This window comes from Heterodontus francisci, chromosome 12 (assembly GCF_036365525.1).
Source record: "Heterodontus francisci isolate sHetFra1 chromosome 12, sHetFra1.hap1, whole genome shotgun sequence".
Taxonomy (NCBI): Eukaryota; Metazoa; Chordata; class Chondrichthyes; order Heterodontiformes; family Heterodontidae; genus Heterodontus; species Heterodontus francisci.
In genome coordinates this window covers 54,405,575-54,425,067 of record NC_090382.1, presented here as the reverse complement: position 1 = coordinate 54,425,067, position 19,493 = coordinate 54,405,575, and the positions used below count along the sequence as shown (strand labels likewise).

The 19,493-nt window shown below is 44.0% G+C and overlaps 1 protein-coding gene across 9 annotated transcripts in view; it reads left to right on the top strand.

The window, feature by feature from the left end:
• arhgef37 (Rho guanine nucleotide exchange factor (GEF) 37) overlaps window positions 1-19,493 on the top strand; it is a 110,280-nt gene that overhangs the window by 15,978 nt on the left and 74,809 nt on the right. For all 9 annotated transcript variants that reach the window (XM_068043438.1, XM_068043436.1, XM_068043431.1 and 6 more), the window contains 2 exons: window positions 8,753-8,876; window positions 16,288-16,435. In XM_068043438.1, coding sequence (XP_067899539.1) covers window positions 8,753-8,876; window positions 16,288-16,435 — 272 coding nt within the window. The remainder of the gene's footprint in view (window positions 1-8,752; window positions 8,877-16,287; window positions 16,436-19,493) is intronic.

Genomic DNA, 19,493 nt, shown 5'->3' with positions numbered 1-19,493 from the left:
GAAAGTTCCCATGCAGTAAGTGGATCAGCCTCCATTTATAAAACCCATTCAATTTTCTGCTCTAATGGAGTATAAGTACCATGGAAATGTAGAAACTTTTACAACACAGAAAGAAGCCATTTGGCTGATTGTGTCCATGCCAGCCAAAAAGAGTTATCCAGCCTAATTCTACCTTTCAGCTTTTGGTCTGTAGCCCTATAGGTTATAACATTTGGAGTGCAGATCCAAGTGTTTTTTTAATGCACTGAGGGTTTATGCCTCTACCACCTTTTCAGGCAATGAGTTCCAGACCCCCTCCCCACCCTCTTGGTGAAAAGATTTCTCAACTGCCTTTGAATCCTTCTATCAATTATTTTAAAACTGTGGCCCCAGCAGTGACCTCTCTGCTAAAAGAAATAGGTCCTTCTTATCCACTGTATCTCAGCCCCTCATAATTTTATACACCTTAACTAAGTTGCCCTTAGTTTCCTCTGTCCCAGACTATCCAGTCTTTCCTGGCAACATCCTCATAAATCTCCTCTGTACTCTCCTGTGCAATCGCATCCTTCCTGTAATGCAGTGACCAGAACTATAGTTAGTACTTTAGTTGTGGTCTAACCAGGCCTGGACAACGTATGTCAGCCAAGAGCGACGTCTCAATTCATTCCATCTTCGCTGCCTCTGGAGAATCCTTGGCATCAGGTGGCAGGACCGTATCTCCAACACAGAAGTTCTCGAGGCGGCCAACATCCCCAGCTTATACACACTACTGAGTCAGCGGCGCTTGAGATGGCTTGGCCATGTGAGCCACATAGAAGATGGCAGGATCCCCAAGGACACATTGTACAGCGAGCTCGCCACTGGTATCAGACCCACCGGCCGTCCATGTCTCCGCTTTAAGGACGTCTGCAAACGCGACATGAAGTCCTGTGACATTGATCACAAGTCGTGGGAGTCAGTTGCCAGTGATCGCCAGAGCTGGCGGGCAGCCATAAAGGCGGGGCTAAAGTGTGGCGAGTCGAAGAGACTTAGCAGTTGGCAGGAAAAAAGACAGAAGCGCAAGGGGAGAGCCAACTGCGAAACAGCCCTGACAACCAATTTTACCTGCAGCACCTGTGGAAGAATCTGTCACTCTAGTATTGGCCTTTATAGCCACTCCAGATGCTGCTCCACAAACCACTGACCACCTCCAGGCGCTTACCCAAAGAGAGAGAAGAGAACCAGTCTTCTATACAGTTCTAGCATAACCTCCCTGTTCTTATACTCTCCGACTTGACCAATAAAGGAAAGTATCCCGTTTGCCTTCTCAACCACTTCATCTATTCTTTTCTTTTTTTGGGCCTCCTTATCTCGAGAGACAATGGATACGTGCCTGGAGGTGGTCAGTGGTTTGTGAAGCAGCGCCTGGAGTGGCTATAAAGGCCAATTCTGGAGTGACAGGCTCTTCCACAGGTGCTGCAGAGAAATTTGTTTGTCGGGGCTGTTGCACAGTTGGCTCTCCCCTTGCGCCTCTGTCTTTTCTCCTGCCAACTACTAAGTCTCTTCGACTCGCCACAATTTAGCCCTGTCTTTATGGCTGCCCGCCAGCTCTGGCGAATGCTGGCAACTGACTCCCACGACTTGTGATCAATGTCACACGATTTCATGTCGCGTTTGCAGACGTCTTTATAGCGGAGACATGGACGGCCGGTGGGTCTGATACCAGTGGCGAGCTCGCTGTACAATGTGTCTTTGGGGATCCTGCCATCTTCCATGCGGCTCACATGGCCAAGCCATCTCAAGCGCCGCTGACTCAGTAGTGTGTATAAGCTGGGGGTGTTGGCCGCTTCAAGGACTTCTGTGTTGGAGATATAGTCCTGCCACCTGATGCCAAGTATTCTCCGAAGGCAGCGAAGATGGAATGAATTGAGACGTCGCTCTTGGCTGGCATACGTTGTCCAGGCCTCGCTGCCGTAGAGCAAGGTACTGAGGACACAGGCCTGATACACTCGGACTTTTGTGTTCCGTGTCAGTGCGCCATTTTCCCACACTCTCTTGGCCAGTCTGGACATAGCAGTGGAAGCCTTACCCATGCGCTTGTTGATTTCTGCATCTAGAGACAGGTTACTGGTGATAGTTGAGCCTAGGTAGGTGAACTCTTGAACCACTTCCAGAGCGTGGTCGCCAATATTGATGGATGGAGCATTTCTGACGTCCTGCCCCATGATGTTCGTTTTCTTGAGGCTGATGGTTAGGCCAAATTCATTGCAGGCAGACGCAAACCTGTCGATGAGACTCTGCAGGCACTCTTCAGTGTGAGATGTTAAAGCAGCATCGTCAGCAAAGAGGAGTTCTCTGATGAGGACTTTCCGTACTTTGGACTTCGCTCTTAGACGGGCAAGGTTGAACAACCTGCCCCCTGATCTTGTGTGGAGGAAAATTCCTTCTTCAGAGGATTTGAATGCATGTGAAAGCAGCAGGGAGAAGAAAATCCCAAAAAGTGTGGGTGCGAGAACACAGCCCTGTTTCACACCACTCAGGATAGGAAAGGGCTCTGATGAGGAGCCACCATGTTGAATTGTGCCTTTCATATTGTCATGGAATGAGGTGATGATACTTAGTAGCTTTGGTGGACATCCGATCTTTTCTAGTAGTCTGAAGAGACCACGTCTGCTGACGAGGCCTGACAACCAATTTTACCTGCAGCACCTGTGGAAGAATCTGTCACTCTAGTATTGGCCTTTATAGCCACTCCAGATGCTGCTCCACAAACCGCTGACCACCTCCATGTGCTTACCCAAAGAGAGAGAAGAGAACCAGTCTTCTATACAGTTCTAGCATAACCTCCCTGTTCTTATACTCTCCGACTTGACCAATAAAGGAAAGTATCCCGTTTGCCTTCTCAACCACTTCATCTATATATCCTGCTATTTTCAGGAATCTGTGGACATGTGCTCTAAGGTCCCTCTGTTTCTCTACACCTTTCAGAATTCTACCATTTATTGTGTATTCACTTGCCTTCTTTGCCCTCCCCAAATGCATTCCCTCATATTTTTCCAGATTAAATTTCATTTCACTTTTCTGCCCATCTGACCAGTCCATTGATATCTTCCTGTAGTCGACAGCTTTCTTTCTCACTATCATACCCCTTACTGTTTAAATCATTGATAAATAAATATACCACAAACTGTAAGGGACCCAGTACTGAATTCTCCTGAACCCATCTGGGAACAGCCTTCCAGTCACTAAAACACCCATCGACCCTTTGCTTCCTGTTGCTAAGCAAACTTTGGATCCAACTTGCCACTTTTCTTTGGATTCCATGAGCATTAACTTTCTGACCAATCTTCCATGTGGGACCTTGTCAAAAGCATTCCTAAAATCCATGTAGACTACGTCAAACGTGCTACCATTATCAACCCTCCTTAAAAAATTCAATCGTTCAAATTCAACCAACTCCGATGTTTTGGGCCAAACGGTCTGCTTCCATGGTGGAATTTTGATATCATTCTATGTAATGAGCTCCAAATGACATGTTTGAAGGGCTTGAACAGCTCTCCATACACTCAGTACCCATCGAAAATATTGAACTTTTATGTACCAGGTTTATTCCAAGTAACCATAGCAAATCAGTCACATTACCCAACTTCAGTGCATATTTGCGTCTTGCAAATCACTGATATGTAGTTTGCTGGGGTCAGTAACTTAATGGGAGGCCTCTTTCTTTCAGATGGATCTTGCACTTAAAAACAGACAGCTGCTTTTGTGCCATTGTTTGCACTTTACTGCTTCTGTGTTATATTGTTATTGTGGGATAAAGGAAAGAATGAAACTTCCTGAAGCATTAACGGATGATTTTCTGAATGTATGTTCCTGCTATGGAACCTCATACACTGGGAGTGCATATTAGCATGTTGTAAGCATGTGCACCATGATTTTTCATCCATTAAAATTTCTTGATATTCAGGCAAAGCTTTGTACCATAGCACTTATTTGGAAAAATGGGCCTTTACCGATTACTTCTATCACTTCTCGAAGCTGGACTACATCTGTCACCTGTGCTTACTTCTCAAACAAGCCATCTTTGTATTCTCCTTTGAGAAAAGCTATGGGTGTTCCTACAGATATTCCTCTCTATCTGCAGGTTCTAGAGGAGGATCATAGGAGGGATGCCCAATTGATGCATTTTCACTTTAATGCTTCATTATGACCCAAACTTGCATTGCCACCTACTCGTAAAGGGCCAGGCTATTGTAGCAGGGCACGTCCCTGGACATGCAAAAGCTATGATTTTACAGAATTAGGTACTGTCCTGCAGCCAGAGTTGGGAATTACTACCAGAGTAAGAGCAGCTCTATCGATGGCTTTGAAGAAATCAGAGGCATTGAACTTTTATGTAGCAGGTTTATTCCAAGTTACCATGGAAATCCAGGTCATATTTCCCATCATCAGTGCATCTTGTAGGTTACTAATGCGTCGTTTACTGGGGTCAGTAACTTCATTAGTTTCTTTTTGACAAAATGCAGCAAGCCGCATTTTACTGAACTCCCCACAGTGCAAGGCTTTATTGATTGCATCTATGTAGCCCCAATGTCATTCCATCCATGAACATAACGTGGAGCTAATCTGCAACAGTAGGAACTGACTTATCTCTGTAAATCTCCAATACTCTGGCTGCAGGGGCAAGAATGGCTGCTGGAGGGCATGGGGTGGGTGGGGGGGGGGGGGTGGTGGTGGATGCGGGTGGTGGTGGGTAACATGCAATGCAGCTGTGGCTCAATCCAGCACTTATTACACCAAAGGACATGATCTGAGGAGAGGAATAATATGGCACACACTTCCACTAGGAGCTTAGCTGAGCAGAGAGCGTGCTGCAATACAGCAGTGCCAAGTGTCAAAGAATATTGTAGCTTGCCTTGTCCTCCACAATTTTGCACTACAATATGGCACGGCTATACAGCAGTCAGGAAAGGGAAGGTGACAGCAACCAAAGACAGAAGCTAACTACATGACAAAAGAATTATCTGCAAAGCTAACAACTTGCTCAGCAGGAGTCATCAGGCAGACTTTAATAAACAAAATATGTCATGGAAGCACCAAATGCACAACAGTCCTCCTGACGTTTGCTCCGTACTCAGCGGGCAGGATTTTTCGTCCTCTGGGAGCGAAAAAATTAGCACAGCCGTCGGTCATGTTGGCAATTTTACTCAGGTGAGCTGAAGGTGAGACCCGGCAACCCGCCTGATTCGGATTATTGGCCAATTGAGCTTGTTGTGAGCTCACCAAGGGCCACGCTGGGGCAGTGGAGGGGGTCATGACCCTCCTGGGATCGTGGGCCCATAAGAGGGGGAGTGGTCCAGTAAGCACTGTGAGTAAAGGTGACTGCAAGTAAGGCAACAGCAGGACATGGGAATAAGGTACTTGGAGTTAGGGTTGAATCTAATGAGGATCAAGATCCTCAGGAGCAAATTGGAGCCCTGGGCATGAGGAGGGCAGAGAGATGAACAAGGGACAGGAAAGCAAGGGAGTCCACACCCTCAGCATCAAGTGTACCGCTGAAGAAGAAGCCACCTGTACATGTCAGAGAACTAGTGCGGCAGGAGACTGAGCCTATCTAGGCAGATGGTAATTGAGATTTGTGTCATCATTGAGGAAGAACTCAGACCTCACCATGCACTGCCAGTCGCAATTAAAGTCACTGTGGCCTTGAACTTCTTTGCCTCTGGCTCCTTCCAGGGATCAGCAGTGGACTTTGGCATCTCTCAAGTGGCTGCACACCATTGCGTCTCTCAGATCACTGATACTCTATTTGCAAGAGCTGGGCAGTGCATACAATTTCAAACAGATGAGGCTACGCAGGTGCAAGGGGCAGTGTGATTCACTTCCATCATTGGATTCCGACAGGTGCAGGGCATCATTGATTGCAACCATGTGGCCATCAAGGTGTTGAGTGAGCAGCCAGTGAGATTCATCAACAGGAGGGCATCCACTGCCTCAACGTTCAATTGGTCTGCGACCACAAGAGCTTTATGCATGTGTGCGCTTGCTATCCTGGCAACTGCCATGACTCCTTTAACCTCTGGGGGTCCAGGGTACCTCAACTCTGTGGATGGATTCTAGGGGACAAGGGACACCCCTTGAAGAAATGGCTACTCACCCCTTTATGTGACCTCAAGACGGAGCCACAGAGGGACTACAACTGAAGCCTTCTGCTCACAGGGACTACCATCGAGCAGAACATCAGTCTTTTGAAGATGCGGTTCCGGTGCCTGGACCGGTTGGCTGGCGCCCTGTAGTACACTCCTGCAAGGGTCTCATGCATTGTGGTGGTCTGCTGTGCTGCCCAATATGTGGCCCTCCAGAGAGGAGTGAACCTTGAAGAGGGTGAGACGCTAAAATGACACAGCTCATCGGAGGAGGAGGAAGTGGAGGATGAGGAGAAAGAGAAAGATGCAGTGTTGCCAGGCTGTGCAGGGAGGTGATCAGGGCCATCTTAGGAATCAAAGCACTCATTAGGATGGCATGAATGTCAGGCAACATCTAATCCAGGCATGTTTCACCTGAGGTCTTCTCACCCAGTAGGACTGCATGTTCTGGAACTCAATTTGATCTGCTTGTGAGAACACTTCCATTGAAGACACAACCTTGAATTGACCCAACTCACTGCCAATGCATGGTGCTCTTCTGTCCAGCAATCTCCCTGTCCCTGTTCAAAGACCATTGCTTCCCTTCATCAATTCATCTATCTTTTCTGGTTTTGCCATTAAGGAATGGAAGCTCACATGGCTGGGATCATGCGTTAACATTTACAGTGTTAGCAGAAAATTACAAAGTGCACATTTACAAGTGAAATGAACCCCAGTAAACCACTCAGTACTCTGAACAATGCGGTGGCCTCCGCTCTCCCTACTTCTATGCAGTGCTCCCCGCAAGGCCTCGGATGAGTTGTAGGCAGCCTGCTCGTGTGTTCCTGCTTGCGGCTGAGATGCACATGGTGATTGTCCTCGTCGTGGAGGTGCCGGTGAGGGCACCTCCAGAGACTGCTGCACTGGCCTCAATGCAGGCGCAGCCTCCATCACATGGCCCTGCTGCATAGATGGTCCCTCAGTCAGAGGGGCCAAGGAGGTCGATGATGATGATGGCACCCTCATCCTCTTTGGTGACTGCCTGAGCCCTTGGATGGTGCTTGGAATCGCTGGAGGGCAGCACCAGCTGGGGCACAATTGTCAATTGCTCCATGCCTCTTCGCACCATCAGTGCTACTGACCAGTCAATGCTACAGAATGTGGCATGCATTCTGTGCATGTCAGTGCTCTGTTCCTGCATCCACTCAGAGTGCTGCCGCATATGGCTGTCCTTGAGGTGGCCACTCTCTCATTGGAGAAGCTCATGTGTTCAAAGCTTTGAGCCAAGGTGGTGAACATGAGTTGAATGGACTTCTCCATTTGAAGCCCATGACCCCACACATCATCTCAGGGAACTCTAACATGTGGCTACATATCTTGCTGCTGGTCAAAGTAAAGCCATGTCTGTTCTCCATCTTCTGAGGGGGACTGCCCACAACTGCCTCTGCCTCCGTCACCTCCTCCTGCTCACCAGTGCCATGCTGTTCACCAAGTGCCAATTGGAGCTGCATTCAGATTCAAAACAGCTGCCACAGTAAGGGCTGCCATGATGCTTTTAAATTGGGCCTGCACTTTACAAGCCCCACCTCAATCTCATACCCGCTGCCACTAATTGGCTGCCAAAACTGTCTCCAGCCAATTAGCAGCTGACATTGGGGCAAATCGCAGGCTATAACTAGTGATTACCTTCCCCCACTCCCCCTGCTCTGGGTCAGAACCCAGAAATGGTTCTGACCTCAGGTTCCTGACTCCGGAGGCAAAATCCTGCTTACGAATGCCACCTGCTATAATGTGCTTCATGCAAAGTACTCTTTGCACTGTGTAAGTAGATGGCTATGGGGTTGATGTGGTCACTACCTGAGCCTATAATGTATTATGTAAATCATTGAATATATAATTTGTGTAGTGTATTCCAACAATTCTGATTACCTCTTCAACCTCTGCATTCTAAAAAACAGACTGTAACTTAACATGTAACTTAACTATTGTTTCTTCCAATGTCATACAATGTTTTTGGTCATGGCTTCATGCTGTGCACTCCTGTTATGTATGATTTTTCTATTTGATTATAAGCAGTGTGGATTGAAAGAGGTGACTTTGTCCATGAAAGTTCTGTCGGCAGTTCGCCAGTCTCATGTAAAATAGACCCAAGGCCCAATATCTGGTGGGCCTAGGACCTACCTATTCCTGCAGATCACTCTCTAAGCTCAGTTCACATGGGTCTGTACCTAATTAAATCTTGCTCACAGAAATAATGCATTCAAATTTACCGTATTACCACATTTTTGCTAATAATTCATGATTATCTACAAAAGTTCAGCCCTTCTCTCATTTTCTACAAAACAACAAGTTTCAGACTCAAGAATTTTAGTCCAAGTATTAAGAACAGAAAATGTGCAAAATGTACTGTAGGTCCGTTATTATCCAAAAGAGAAAAACTGTTTAACATTTTGGGTGGGAGTTCAGGAGTTCTGAAAAAGCGATCCCACAAGAAGCATTAACTCACTTTTCTTTAGACCTTCTGACAGAGCAGACATACATTTCCAGCATTCATTGTTTTTCTTGGTCTCTCTTTTATTCTATAAATATGCTACATCAACCACTGATCATGACTGATGTAGTTTGAAAAACAAAACATTTTACAGCAGCCATATTTCTTTTCCTAATAGGTGCCAGATCTGGATCTGGAAGACTTGTTCAGAAATACTGATGATGTATTACATGTATCCTCCAATCTACTCAAACATCTGGAAGCAGCATCTACTGGAAAATCTGATCAAGTCCTCTTGATAAGTAATTATTGAAAAAATGCTTTGCATTAGCTTTGGTGAGACAAGTTATTCTGTCTGGTCTAAATCTACATTAGTGTTGAATGAGACAGGATGAGGGGAATTGTACCCCAACCGGCCCAGTGTGAATGAAGCAGAGAGAGGCTTTAAAATGATATATTCAGCTTTACTGCCCCATTCCTGCTGGAATCCTGATGGCCACCATTTTTACTGCATAGTGCAGTCATGTGGCTGATGTGCCTGCTGGAAGCATGCAGGAGACTCAGACAGTTGTGCTATTTGGGTCTCCTTATGTCAATGGGACCACAATTGCACTTTAACCCTGGCTTGAGTGGGAAAGATGTGAAGGCAGATCAGTAGCAGTCAAGAAGGACAGAGACCCTCCAAGGGAAGTGGAAAACTTTGCTTTAAGAAGAGCAAGAGTGCTTTACCAGGCTCCAGAAGGGAACTGGCAGCCTCTCCTGCCCAGACTCTTCCCCTTTCCGTCATGCAAGACTATCTTGAAATCTTCTTCCCTGCTGATCAGCGAGCCTCCCTCTGGTGGTAGCTGGCAGCCTCTGGTTTCCTGAACTTCCACGCCTGCCTGCTACTGCCTGCTGTTTTCTCCACTATGAATATGCAGCCTCGGAATTAAAATACTCCAAGCCACAAAATTAGGCACTCTCCTCAACCCCTGACCAAAATCCATAGGGGCTTAAAATTGCCTCTGATCATTTGGTGCAAGACAATGCTAGAGATATCTTTCGCCAGATTTGTTATGAATGTTGAACAGTTCTCATCTCACTTCCTTAATAACTTGATAAACCATGTACCCTAGGAAAAGCTGAGTGCAAATGTCAGTCAAATGCCAAAAAGTCTTTTGTTGGGAGTGTGGCATTCCTAATGTTGTAACCATGGAACTATGTAACTTGTGTTACGCAATAGGAATCCAGACTATTAAAAGCCACATGCTGTACTATAGGCATTGCAAAATGAAAACTTGTAACACGCATCACTGATCCTTAAAGTGATGTAGTTTGTAATATAAGTACACTTGACTGAAGTTACATTTTCTTTCCCTGTAAATGCTGGATCTAAATCTGAAAGGCTTACTTGGAATTACTGATGTACTTTGTGTATTGCATTTTAAAGTTCTCTATTTTATAATGCAAAGTGAATAATTTATAAATGGTTTCTAACACATTTAAAGATTTTGCCAAGGTCTGTAAACTGTTGCCTTTCAGAATGTTCTGGGCTAGAATTTTGTTCACACAATACCTGTTTCTCAGGTGAGAAAATGGATGGTAAAGAGGCCAATAGCACTCAGTGCGACACATACCCCATCAGTTAGGCACTCTGCAGTTGCCAAGCCATTCACCTGAAGCTGGGGTCAGGCTCTTTGCCTATACTAATCAGGGGCTGGGAGGCTAACGCCTATTTCAGGCCCTCCTCCAAAACTGGCTCGTGACTGACCACAGCACATGTTGTGCATGCCGCAGTTAGCTTTCCAAGGAGCCAGAAAGATCAGGAGTATCCCTTTAATTTCTTCAGACTACAGTCTCTGACACAGTAAAATCAACTCCATGATATCATAGAACTTAATGAGTATAATTTATTTTGAAAATGTTTATCACATCATCTTCATGAATATTGTAAAGGAACAAATTGCAAACATACAGCCAAGGTCATTTATTTTTGTAATTTGAATTCCAATTTAGTAGTGAAATTTCAAAAGTGTTGTGATTGCAGTGCTAAAATCATGACATATTTACAGATAATTCATTTTCTAAATTGCAGAATGCACAAAGGTCATTCTTTTATTTTTAGCACAGTAATTTGAAAATGAACATGATCCCAAATTAAATACAATCTTCACCTCCACTTTTTCTTTCTCTAAATCACACTTTATGCCTGGCATATGAATGTATAATTTCTCTCACTTATTCTAGTGTACAATGACCATTTATATAATCAGGCATTTGCAAATATTTAAATTCATGCCTGGACATTGTATTCTTTCTCATACATAAATTAACACATAATTGTCTCAGACATACAGATATAAGTCTAGAAGCTACTGTTAGCAATATTAGTGGGTGAGTGCTTGACACATTTGTGTAACATTTTTCTCTCCACAATTTTAACAAAGTGATTAATCTGTTTATTGCAAATGGGTTAATGTCGATGAGTAGTGGGGCTGTTGGAATTGGCATTGTGCAGTCCACTGCGGGGGGGTGAACCCGAGAGAATGGGGGTGAAAGAACCTTGAAAACCTTTCTCCACCTTGCCTGGTAAACCTTTACAGGTCATCCACTAAAGCATTGACCCTTCATATTCTTCTGAGTCTGGATTACAGTTTGTTCCCCACTCCCTTTACTTTTGACACCAATTTTTTAGCAATTATACTCCTGCCTCTGGAATTGTCTTTGAACAATTCTATCTTGTTACCTCTCTCTCTGCCCTCTATTGCCAGCTTATAAACTTGGTTCTTGAACTGTGCTCAGTCACTTCCCCTTCTAAATTCTTACACATCCTGTGTAATATCCCCCTTCTTTTGTAAAAGTGCTCTATAAATGAAAGTTGCTGTGTTGCTGCTTGATTTAATTACTGAATCAACGGTTAATATCTCAACCAATGGTCCCGTTTCCATACATTCACATAAAGCCAGCTACATTGTTCATCTACAAAAGACAACAGGTTTCCCATGGATTGAAATACTTGACCATTGTTCTAGTTATTTTGATTTTTTTTTCTACTGCTGAATAGAAATCCAATTTCATTGGGTTGAAAAGCATTACAAGGCATTTTAGAATGTATACCAAACACATCATAGTTATATTGTTATGCAATGTAGGTGTAGTACTTTAATACTTTTTTATTTTAGTGTTACAAATACATTTCCCTTAATTTTTATTTTAGTAGTTTATATTCCTCTACTCCCTCCATTCACAAATGCATTATTAAATAGAATGAAATTACTTATATGGCTTACTTAATAATTTCAAAATGTAAATTAAACCTGATTTAAATTGGTTAAACACTTACTTAGGAATTAAAATTTCATGAAATTTGTTATAATTACTCCACTAAAATAGACAAAATTAATCTCAATCAGATGTTGGAAGGAAATATTAGCCCCAAAATTGTTAAAGGTATAGAGTGTGGAAAGTTTGGTTTCCACCCACGGAGCCTGAAATTTGCAGCAGACCCTGGTTACATTAACGGCCCTGTCTTAGGTATGTGCCAGTGAATGGGTTTTGAGTGAGTTAAAATCAGGGCCTAGGATTTTGCCCCATTTGCAATGGTCTTTTGAATTCCAGTAGGGATGACAATGCGTGTTGCGAGTTGGTATAAGTCCCTTTGGAGGCCCAAAACGTTATTAAACTAGGGAAATAAATCCCAGAAAGATTATAAATCTATCCCAGAAGGATTATGTTACCTTGTCTCCTTTAGGAGAGTGGAAAAAAATCACTTTTCCCTTAGGCCCTGTTGAACTTTAGAGAACAGATTGGAAAGGGTGCTGCTGAGTCAGGCACTAATAGCCCCATTGTGACCCCATCCCCAGGATTTGAAATGTGGTCTTACAGTATTGACGTGGGGGTGATGGGGAGTTTGCTTTGCTGAACTTGCAGCAGTGGAACACTTCATCAGGAATTTCAAGGGTCAATTGCACTTTTTAAAATTAATGCAATTAAAATGTGTGTCTCTGTCCCTATTCAAAATGAGAAATATTAACACATACTTAAAGCAAAATTCAATGCTTTCGTCATAAAATTTGATGTTCATTTTCACCATGGAAACACTGCCCTCAACAGTCCCCTGACTCATCACCTCATCCCACAGTTAAGCATATGTTTTGCAGCTAGGACCTCAGTTGCAACCTTGGCCGAGCTTTGGTTCACACAAGGTGAGTTGATTTCAGGGTTTTGAAAATGTTGCTTTGTACTCAGCTGCTAAAAGGCATATCAGATTTGCAAAGTCAATTTGCTCTCTAATTTCCTTTATTTATTTGAATAAGCCTCTCACATTAATAGCTTGGTTGAAATTAGTTACTCACTGTGATGCAATATGGGTACACACATATATCAAACCATGATGATACAAGCACATTAGTACACCAACACACTGCAACAATCCTAACCCTCACTGCTGTTTTAAAGCATTCATTAAGCCTTCAAAGCCAAATCAATGGTTGGAATTTAGTAATGGCACATTGGTAAGTTATCTGCAGCTACATCTGCATTTGTTGAATGCTTCATTCAGGTTTTTTTAGCTTTAATACATTTTTGTTATTAAAATAGTAATTTTGTGAGGTTTCCTGATTATTTACAAAAAAAAAATCACAAGTTATGTATGTTATTTGTACCAACTACAGGGGCCTTAGTTTTACACTGGTCTGACAGTATTATAGTGTGCAGGTACTTGCAAAATATTATTTCAATCTTAAAACCCAGAAATTGAAACTGAAGAGTACTTTTCTTTCATTGAACTATCAGTTGTAAACATAATTGTAGTGGAGGAGAATTTCAGTAATGTTTTGTTTGTGTACCGCTGGCACTGACTTTTCCATTTTGACCTTCTGTTTTGATTCTGTGATTAGTGGGTGCCCAAAGCTGCAATATAGAAATCATTGGCATGAACTTCCAAACTAACTCACCTGAAATCACCCTGTGCTAGGTATTGTACTTTTATAATAGATGGTGCTCAGAATACATCATTTAAGTAGGTGAGGCTTCCTTGGCTGCCTACCTTGGTATTCAAAGATTATCATTTTGTGGCCAATATGCAGCTCTTCAGCTTAAATAATGTAGCATGCTTAAATTATAGAGAGACAATTTTAGCAGACTATATGCCAGACATTAAACACCTACTGCCTGCATGGCAGTTTCAATTTTGCATGAAAAGACTTGTTTAAACTTTAAGTGAATTTATGGTGCATAGTAACAGGAATAGGCCATTCAACCTCAAGCTTTTTCTACCATTCAATGAGATCACGGCTGATCGCCTCAACTCCATTTTCTCTCCTTTGTTCCATATCCCTTGGTACCTTTACCCAAAAAAACTAGCACTCTCTGACTTGAAAATTTTAATTGACCCACCATCCACAGTCTTTTGGTGGAGACAGTTCCAGTGTAAAAAAAAAAGTGCTTCCTGATTTCACTCCTAAATGGCCTAGCTCTAATTTTGAGATTATGCCCTCTTGTTCTGGATTCCCTTACCAAAGGAAATAGCATCTCTGTATCTACCCTATGGAATCCCTTTATTATTTGAAACACATCAATTAGATCATCTCTCAGTTTTCTAAACAGAGGAATATAAACTCAAGTTATACAACCTGTCCTCATAGTTTAACCCTCTAGTCCTGGTATAATTCTGGTATTCTGGTACTGTACTCCTTCCAAGGTTTTAGGACCTTTTTCCTATAGCTTTTTCCTGAGGTTCAGTGCCCAAAAGTAAACACTATGGGTGGAATTTTCCCAGCCCGGTCTTGGTGGGCTTGGAGATGGTGGGGTGGTAGTGAATAAGGGGGAAATGCTGCAATCTGATGGCTCCCTGATGCATTCCTGCCGCTGGGAACTTTCCCAGAGGTAGGCTGGGAATAGGATCGGCTGCCCGCTCCATAGAGGTAGGCATTAAGTTAAGATGGTTAAGGTCCCAATGAGGGGTGACTTTGCAGCCTTGCGAGCATTTTCCCAGCGGTAGAGCAGCCCACTGTTGTGTGCAGAGCTCACTAACTCAATGGAGGCTGCCTTGCTGCAGCAGGCCAGGGGGCCATTGGAGCCTAAGGCTCCATGCCCCAGTGATAGGCTGAAGGTTGCACCCGTAGGCTCAAATAATTCCTCCAGAGGGATTTCCCCTCTGCTTCAAGGGGCCTACCAGCTTGGGCTCATAATTTTTGATTTGGATCCACACTTCACAGGTGCCTCTATGTTGATGCATCCTCGCAGCCCCGACTTACTTCAGCAGAGCCCACCTCTCCTAGTGGGACTGCGAAGGCTCCAGAGCTGCTCTGGAGCCTGCAGCATTGGGAGCATACTCACCATTCTTAATAGGACAGCGAGCGCGGAGGCAGCCAATTTAGAGGCCACCTCATGGAAGATTAGTCCGCTGCTGGCAAGTGCGGGCTCGGAACCTCTGTTTGGTCCTCATGTCGGGGTCCTGAAGACTGTGGGAAAATCCAGCCCAATACTCAAGATGGAGTCTGTAATGAGTTCTTTATGTTGTCTTATGCACATAAATGAGATGCATGGAATCCAGTTTGCTGAAATTCTCAAACAGGTTTATTAATAGCTGAACTAGTATGTACAGGACAGAGCAAACTATTTACAGAACCTTCCTTTAGGTGTTACTGTTGCAGAATGATGCTGGCGTTTAGTCACTTGACTACATGGTCCTTAGCTCATTATCATACTGAGATCTTAAAGGAACATCACTCTTAAGGTGATCATACAACAAAGTCTCATTTCCTCACTTTTGAATTGCAACCTCACTGAGATCGAAGCCAGCATTCCATCAGCTTCATGCATTAGCTTTTAGTGATTTGTGTACATGGATGCATAAATCCCATTGCTCCTCGCCTCTCACCATTAAGAACATATCTTTAATAGAGCCATAGTGGATGACCTCACACTTTGCCAAATTGAACTCTACCTGCCATAGTTTTGCACACTCACTTATTTTGCTACATTTTGCTCTTATCCACACAACTTACCGTGCCTCCTAACCTACTGTTATGTTCAAACTTGGATGTACAACAATCTGGGGTAGAAATTTGTCTTGGGTGGTGATGCAAAACAAGCAGTATTGGACTGGTCGCATGTTATATGCAGCACCTGATATGCCATTGACTGCAATGGAACTAAATATCAGTGCTGTGTAAAACGGGCAGCCAATCCAACTCTGCCCATTTTGCTTCACCACCCAAGATGATTTTCTACTCCTAGCAAGCCCAGATTTTCCACTCTGGGCTGGATTTGTATCGTGACCTCCAGCAATGATTTCAGAAAATAAGTGTAGACATCTACTGATGGTAGTTTAAAACATTAAAATAAATGGCCAATCCTGCTCAAGATTTATTTTTGTGATAAGACTTGCACTGGTGATCAGAAAATATGTACCTATATTGTTTTCGCATAATAAAATGTCAGGTCTGCAGCACTAATATTCAAATATGGTTGTTCAGAATTGCTCGTAATACATTACGGTATTTAGGTAGATAAGCATATAATTTTAACTGTGTGAAAATATATAATTCTTCAAAGTAGTACCATAAGTTTGCAGGCGACAACAAAGTCACTAGGCCCATGTTCACACTTTGAAAATCCCGCTACCCATTCTTTCTCGAGAGCTCTGTATCTTCCTCCACTTCAACATTTATCTACATTTGTCTTTAAGAGATATTCTCTGGTGATTCATTGATGTCTTTGTTTTGAAAGGTAATGTGTTCCTCGCCTTCAAACAAAAGCTGGAAGATACTTACAAAGAGTACTGTGCCAACTATGAGAACACCCTGCTACTTGAAACCCTTTACAAGAAGAATGAAAATATTTGGAAAGAAGTTATGGAAACTCTAAGTGTAGTGGGGTAAGAACCTTGTAGAAGCATATTTACTTTATGTTTGTGACGCTTTAGTTCTTTAAATGCGCAAACATTGGTAACATTTTAAATCTGAAAACAAGTCTTTTTTTGTTGTGTCAAACCATATATAATGGGGCAGTAAGGCCTACAGCTCTGATTTTGGGTGGGGATCACTCCACTAAAAAAAACTTTCCTTTACATAGCGCCCTTCAGAACATTCCAAAACGCTTTACAGCCAATGAAATACTTTTGAAATGTAGTCATTGTTGCAATATTGGAAACATGGCAACAAATTTGTGCACAGCAAGGTCCCACAATTAGCAATATGATAATGTCCAGATAATCTGTTCTTTGGATGTTGATTGAGGGATAAATATTGATCAGGACACCAGGGATAACACCCCTGCTCTTATTCAAATTTGTGCCATGGGATGGTTTACATCCACCATGGAGTGCAGACAGGTTTAATGTTTAGTTTAGATATACAGCACTGAAACAGGCCCTTTGGCCCACTGAGTCTGTGCTGACCAACAACCACCCATTTATAGTAATCCTACATTAATCCCATATTCCCTACCACACCCCCACCATTCTCCTACCACCTACCTACACTAGGGACAATTTACAATGGCCAATTTACCTATCAACCTGCAGGTCTTTGGCTGTGGGAGGAAACCAGAGCACCCGGCGGAAACCCACGCAAACACAGGGAGAACTTGCAAACTCTGCACAGGCAGTACCCAGAACTGAACCCGGGTCGCTGGAGCTGTGAGGCTGCGGTGCTAACGACTGCGCCACTGTGCCGCTCAATGTCTCGACCCACATAGAGTACTTCCAACATTGTAGCACTCCCTCAGTACTGGACTGGAGTGTCAGCCTAGATTTATGTGCTCCAGTCTCTGGAGTAGGACTTGAGCTCACAACATTCTGACAGGTGGCACTACCATAAGTGTGGAGAAGCGAAACCATTGCCCCGTATCCAACTGCCGATGGAGCTGTGTAACCAGAATTGGTGCTTCATGATTGCAAGGGCACTACAATGGCTCCTGCACTGATCATTTCATGGATGTCGAGGCAGCACCCACCATCCCGGTGAATCAGTGCTAACAGCAACACTTTGCAGAGGTTCAAGAAGGCGGCTCACCACCACCTTCTCTAGGGCAATTAGGAGTCGAACAAATGTTGGCCTTGCCAACAACATTCACATCCCAAGAAAGAATAAAAAACCCACAGTTTTAATGTGGAACCATGAGGAGCACTCCTAGTCCTTGTAGCTCCATAATAAGATAAGTTAAATAAAAAGAACTTTAACCTTACCTTTTGGTCTCTAGTGGTTCATAAGAATAGGAGCTGGAGTAGGCCATTTGGCCCCTCGAACCTGCTCCACCATTAAATATGATTATGGCCGATCAAATTGTGGCCTTAACTCCACTTTCCTGCCTGCCCCTCATAAATCTTTATTCCTTTGTAGATCAAAAATTTGTCTAGCTCAGCCTTGAATATATTCAATGACCCAGCCGCCACTGCTCTGTGGGGAAGAGAATTCCAAACATTAATGACCCTCTGAGAGAAGAAATTCATCCTCCTCTCCATCTTAAGTGGGAGACCCCTTATTTTGAAACTTTGCTCCCTAGTTCTAGATTCCCCAGGAGGGGAAACATCCTCTCAGCATCTACCCTGTCAAGCCCCCTCAGAATCTTATATGTTTCAATTAGATCATTTCTCATTCATCTTAATTCGAATGAGAATAGGCCCAACCTGCTCGATCTTTCCCCATAATGCAACCTCTTTAAGGACTGCTGAGTGGTTGAAGAAACTGACTGTAGCATGAAAACAAATTTCACCAAGGGGCCTGAAAGATGCTAAGTGCCAATTTGTACAAGCAATGGACCCAATGCCAGTTTCAGGCAGCTGCTTTGGACAATTGCAGGCTACACTCAGCTGATTTCTTTTCATCCCAAATTTTTCTTTCTTGCTTAGGAATGCTCCAGGGCTCCCAGTTCCTTCTCCTGTGTGCTTCCAGGCACCTTTCCATTTTCTGCATATGATTACTTTAATACAGATGGAAAAATTGAACCTTATCCTGTTGATTAAACTTAATCTTTGTACGGCTAGCACAACAGATATTGTGCCAAAAAATTAACAAAGAGCATTTAGGAAAAATCATTATTCTATAGGATGGTGGCATCATTTATAAAATATTTTTAGCTGCAGAATAATGGCTGGCATTTTATGGTGCTGGACGGGAGCTGTCCACCGACTAGAAAGTCGGTGGCAATCCCGCCTCCTCAACAGTCTTTTCTATACCCTATTGTTTTGGATTCTCCCATCAGAGGATATAGTTTCTCTGTAGCTAGCCTATCAAATCCCTTTATCATTTAAACACTGGTTTACAGTGGTGATTATACCACACAAGTCTCCTCCTTTTCTAGTTACTTTTTCTCAAATTATACTCCTATCACTCAGTGGGCTGGCAGCTCATAGTCCCAGCAGCGCCACCAGGAGCTATGGCCACGGCTGGGACTGCAATCCAGCCGAAGTCTGAAGACGTCAGGAAGCCCCGGAGAATATGTAAATTTTTCGGGCCTTGCGGAGGCGATCGTTCGGGCCGCAGCAAAGCAAGAGGGGTTGATTTGGGGGGAGCGGGGCGGGGGGAGCGTGTTGGGTGTTGGGGGCGGTTGGGGCATCGAGGACGGTCCTCCGTCGGGCACAGGATGCCCGATCAGGAGAGCAACCCTCCAAGCCGTCAGAAGACCGCCTAGTTTTATAAGGCAGCTTTTCTGAGGCCTGGGCCGCCCGCCTGCCAACCATAAAATCCCCGTGGCGGCAGGCAAAGGCCCTTAAGTGGCCATTAATTTGCCACATAAGGGCCTTGATTGGCCTGGGGTGGAATGGCCATTTCTCACCACTGTCGCCCCGCGTAAAGTGGCGGCAGAGGAGGGAGTGGATTGGGAAGGGCCCCTTGAGCCTCCCACTCCATTTTACGCCCCTACCCCCCCCCCCCCCCCCAGCCACCATCCTGCCCTTTGGTGGGGTGGGGTGGGGTGGGGGGGGGGGGAGCGTA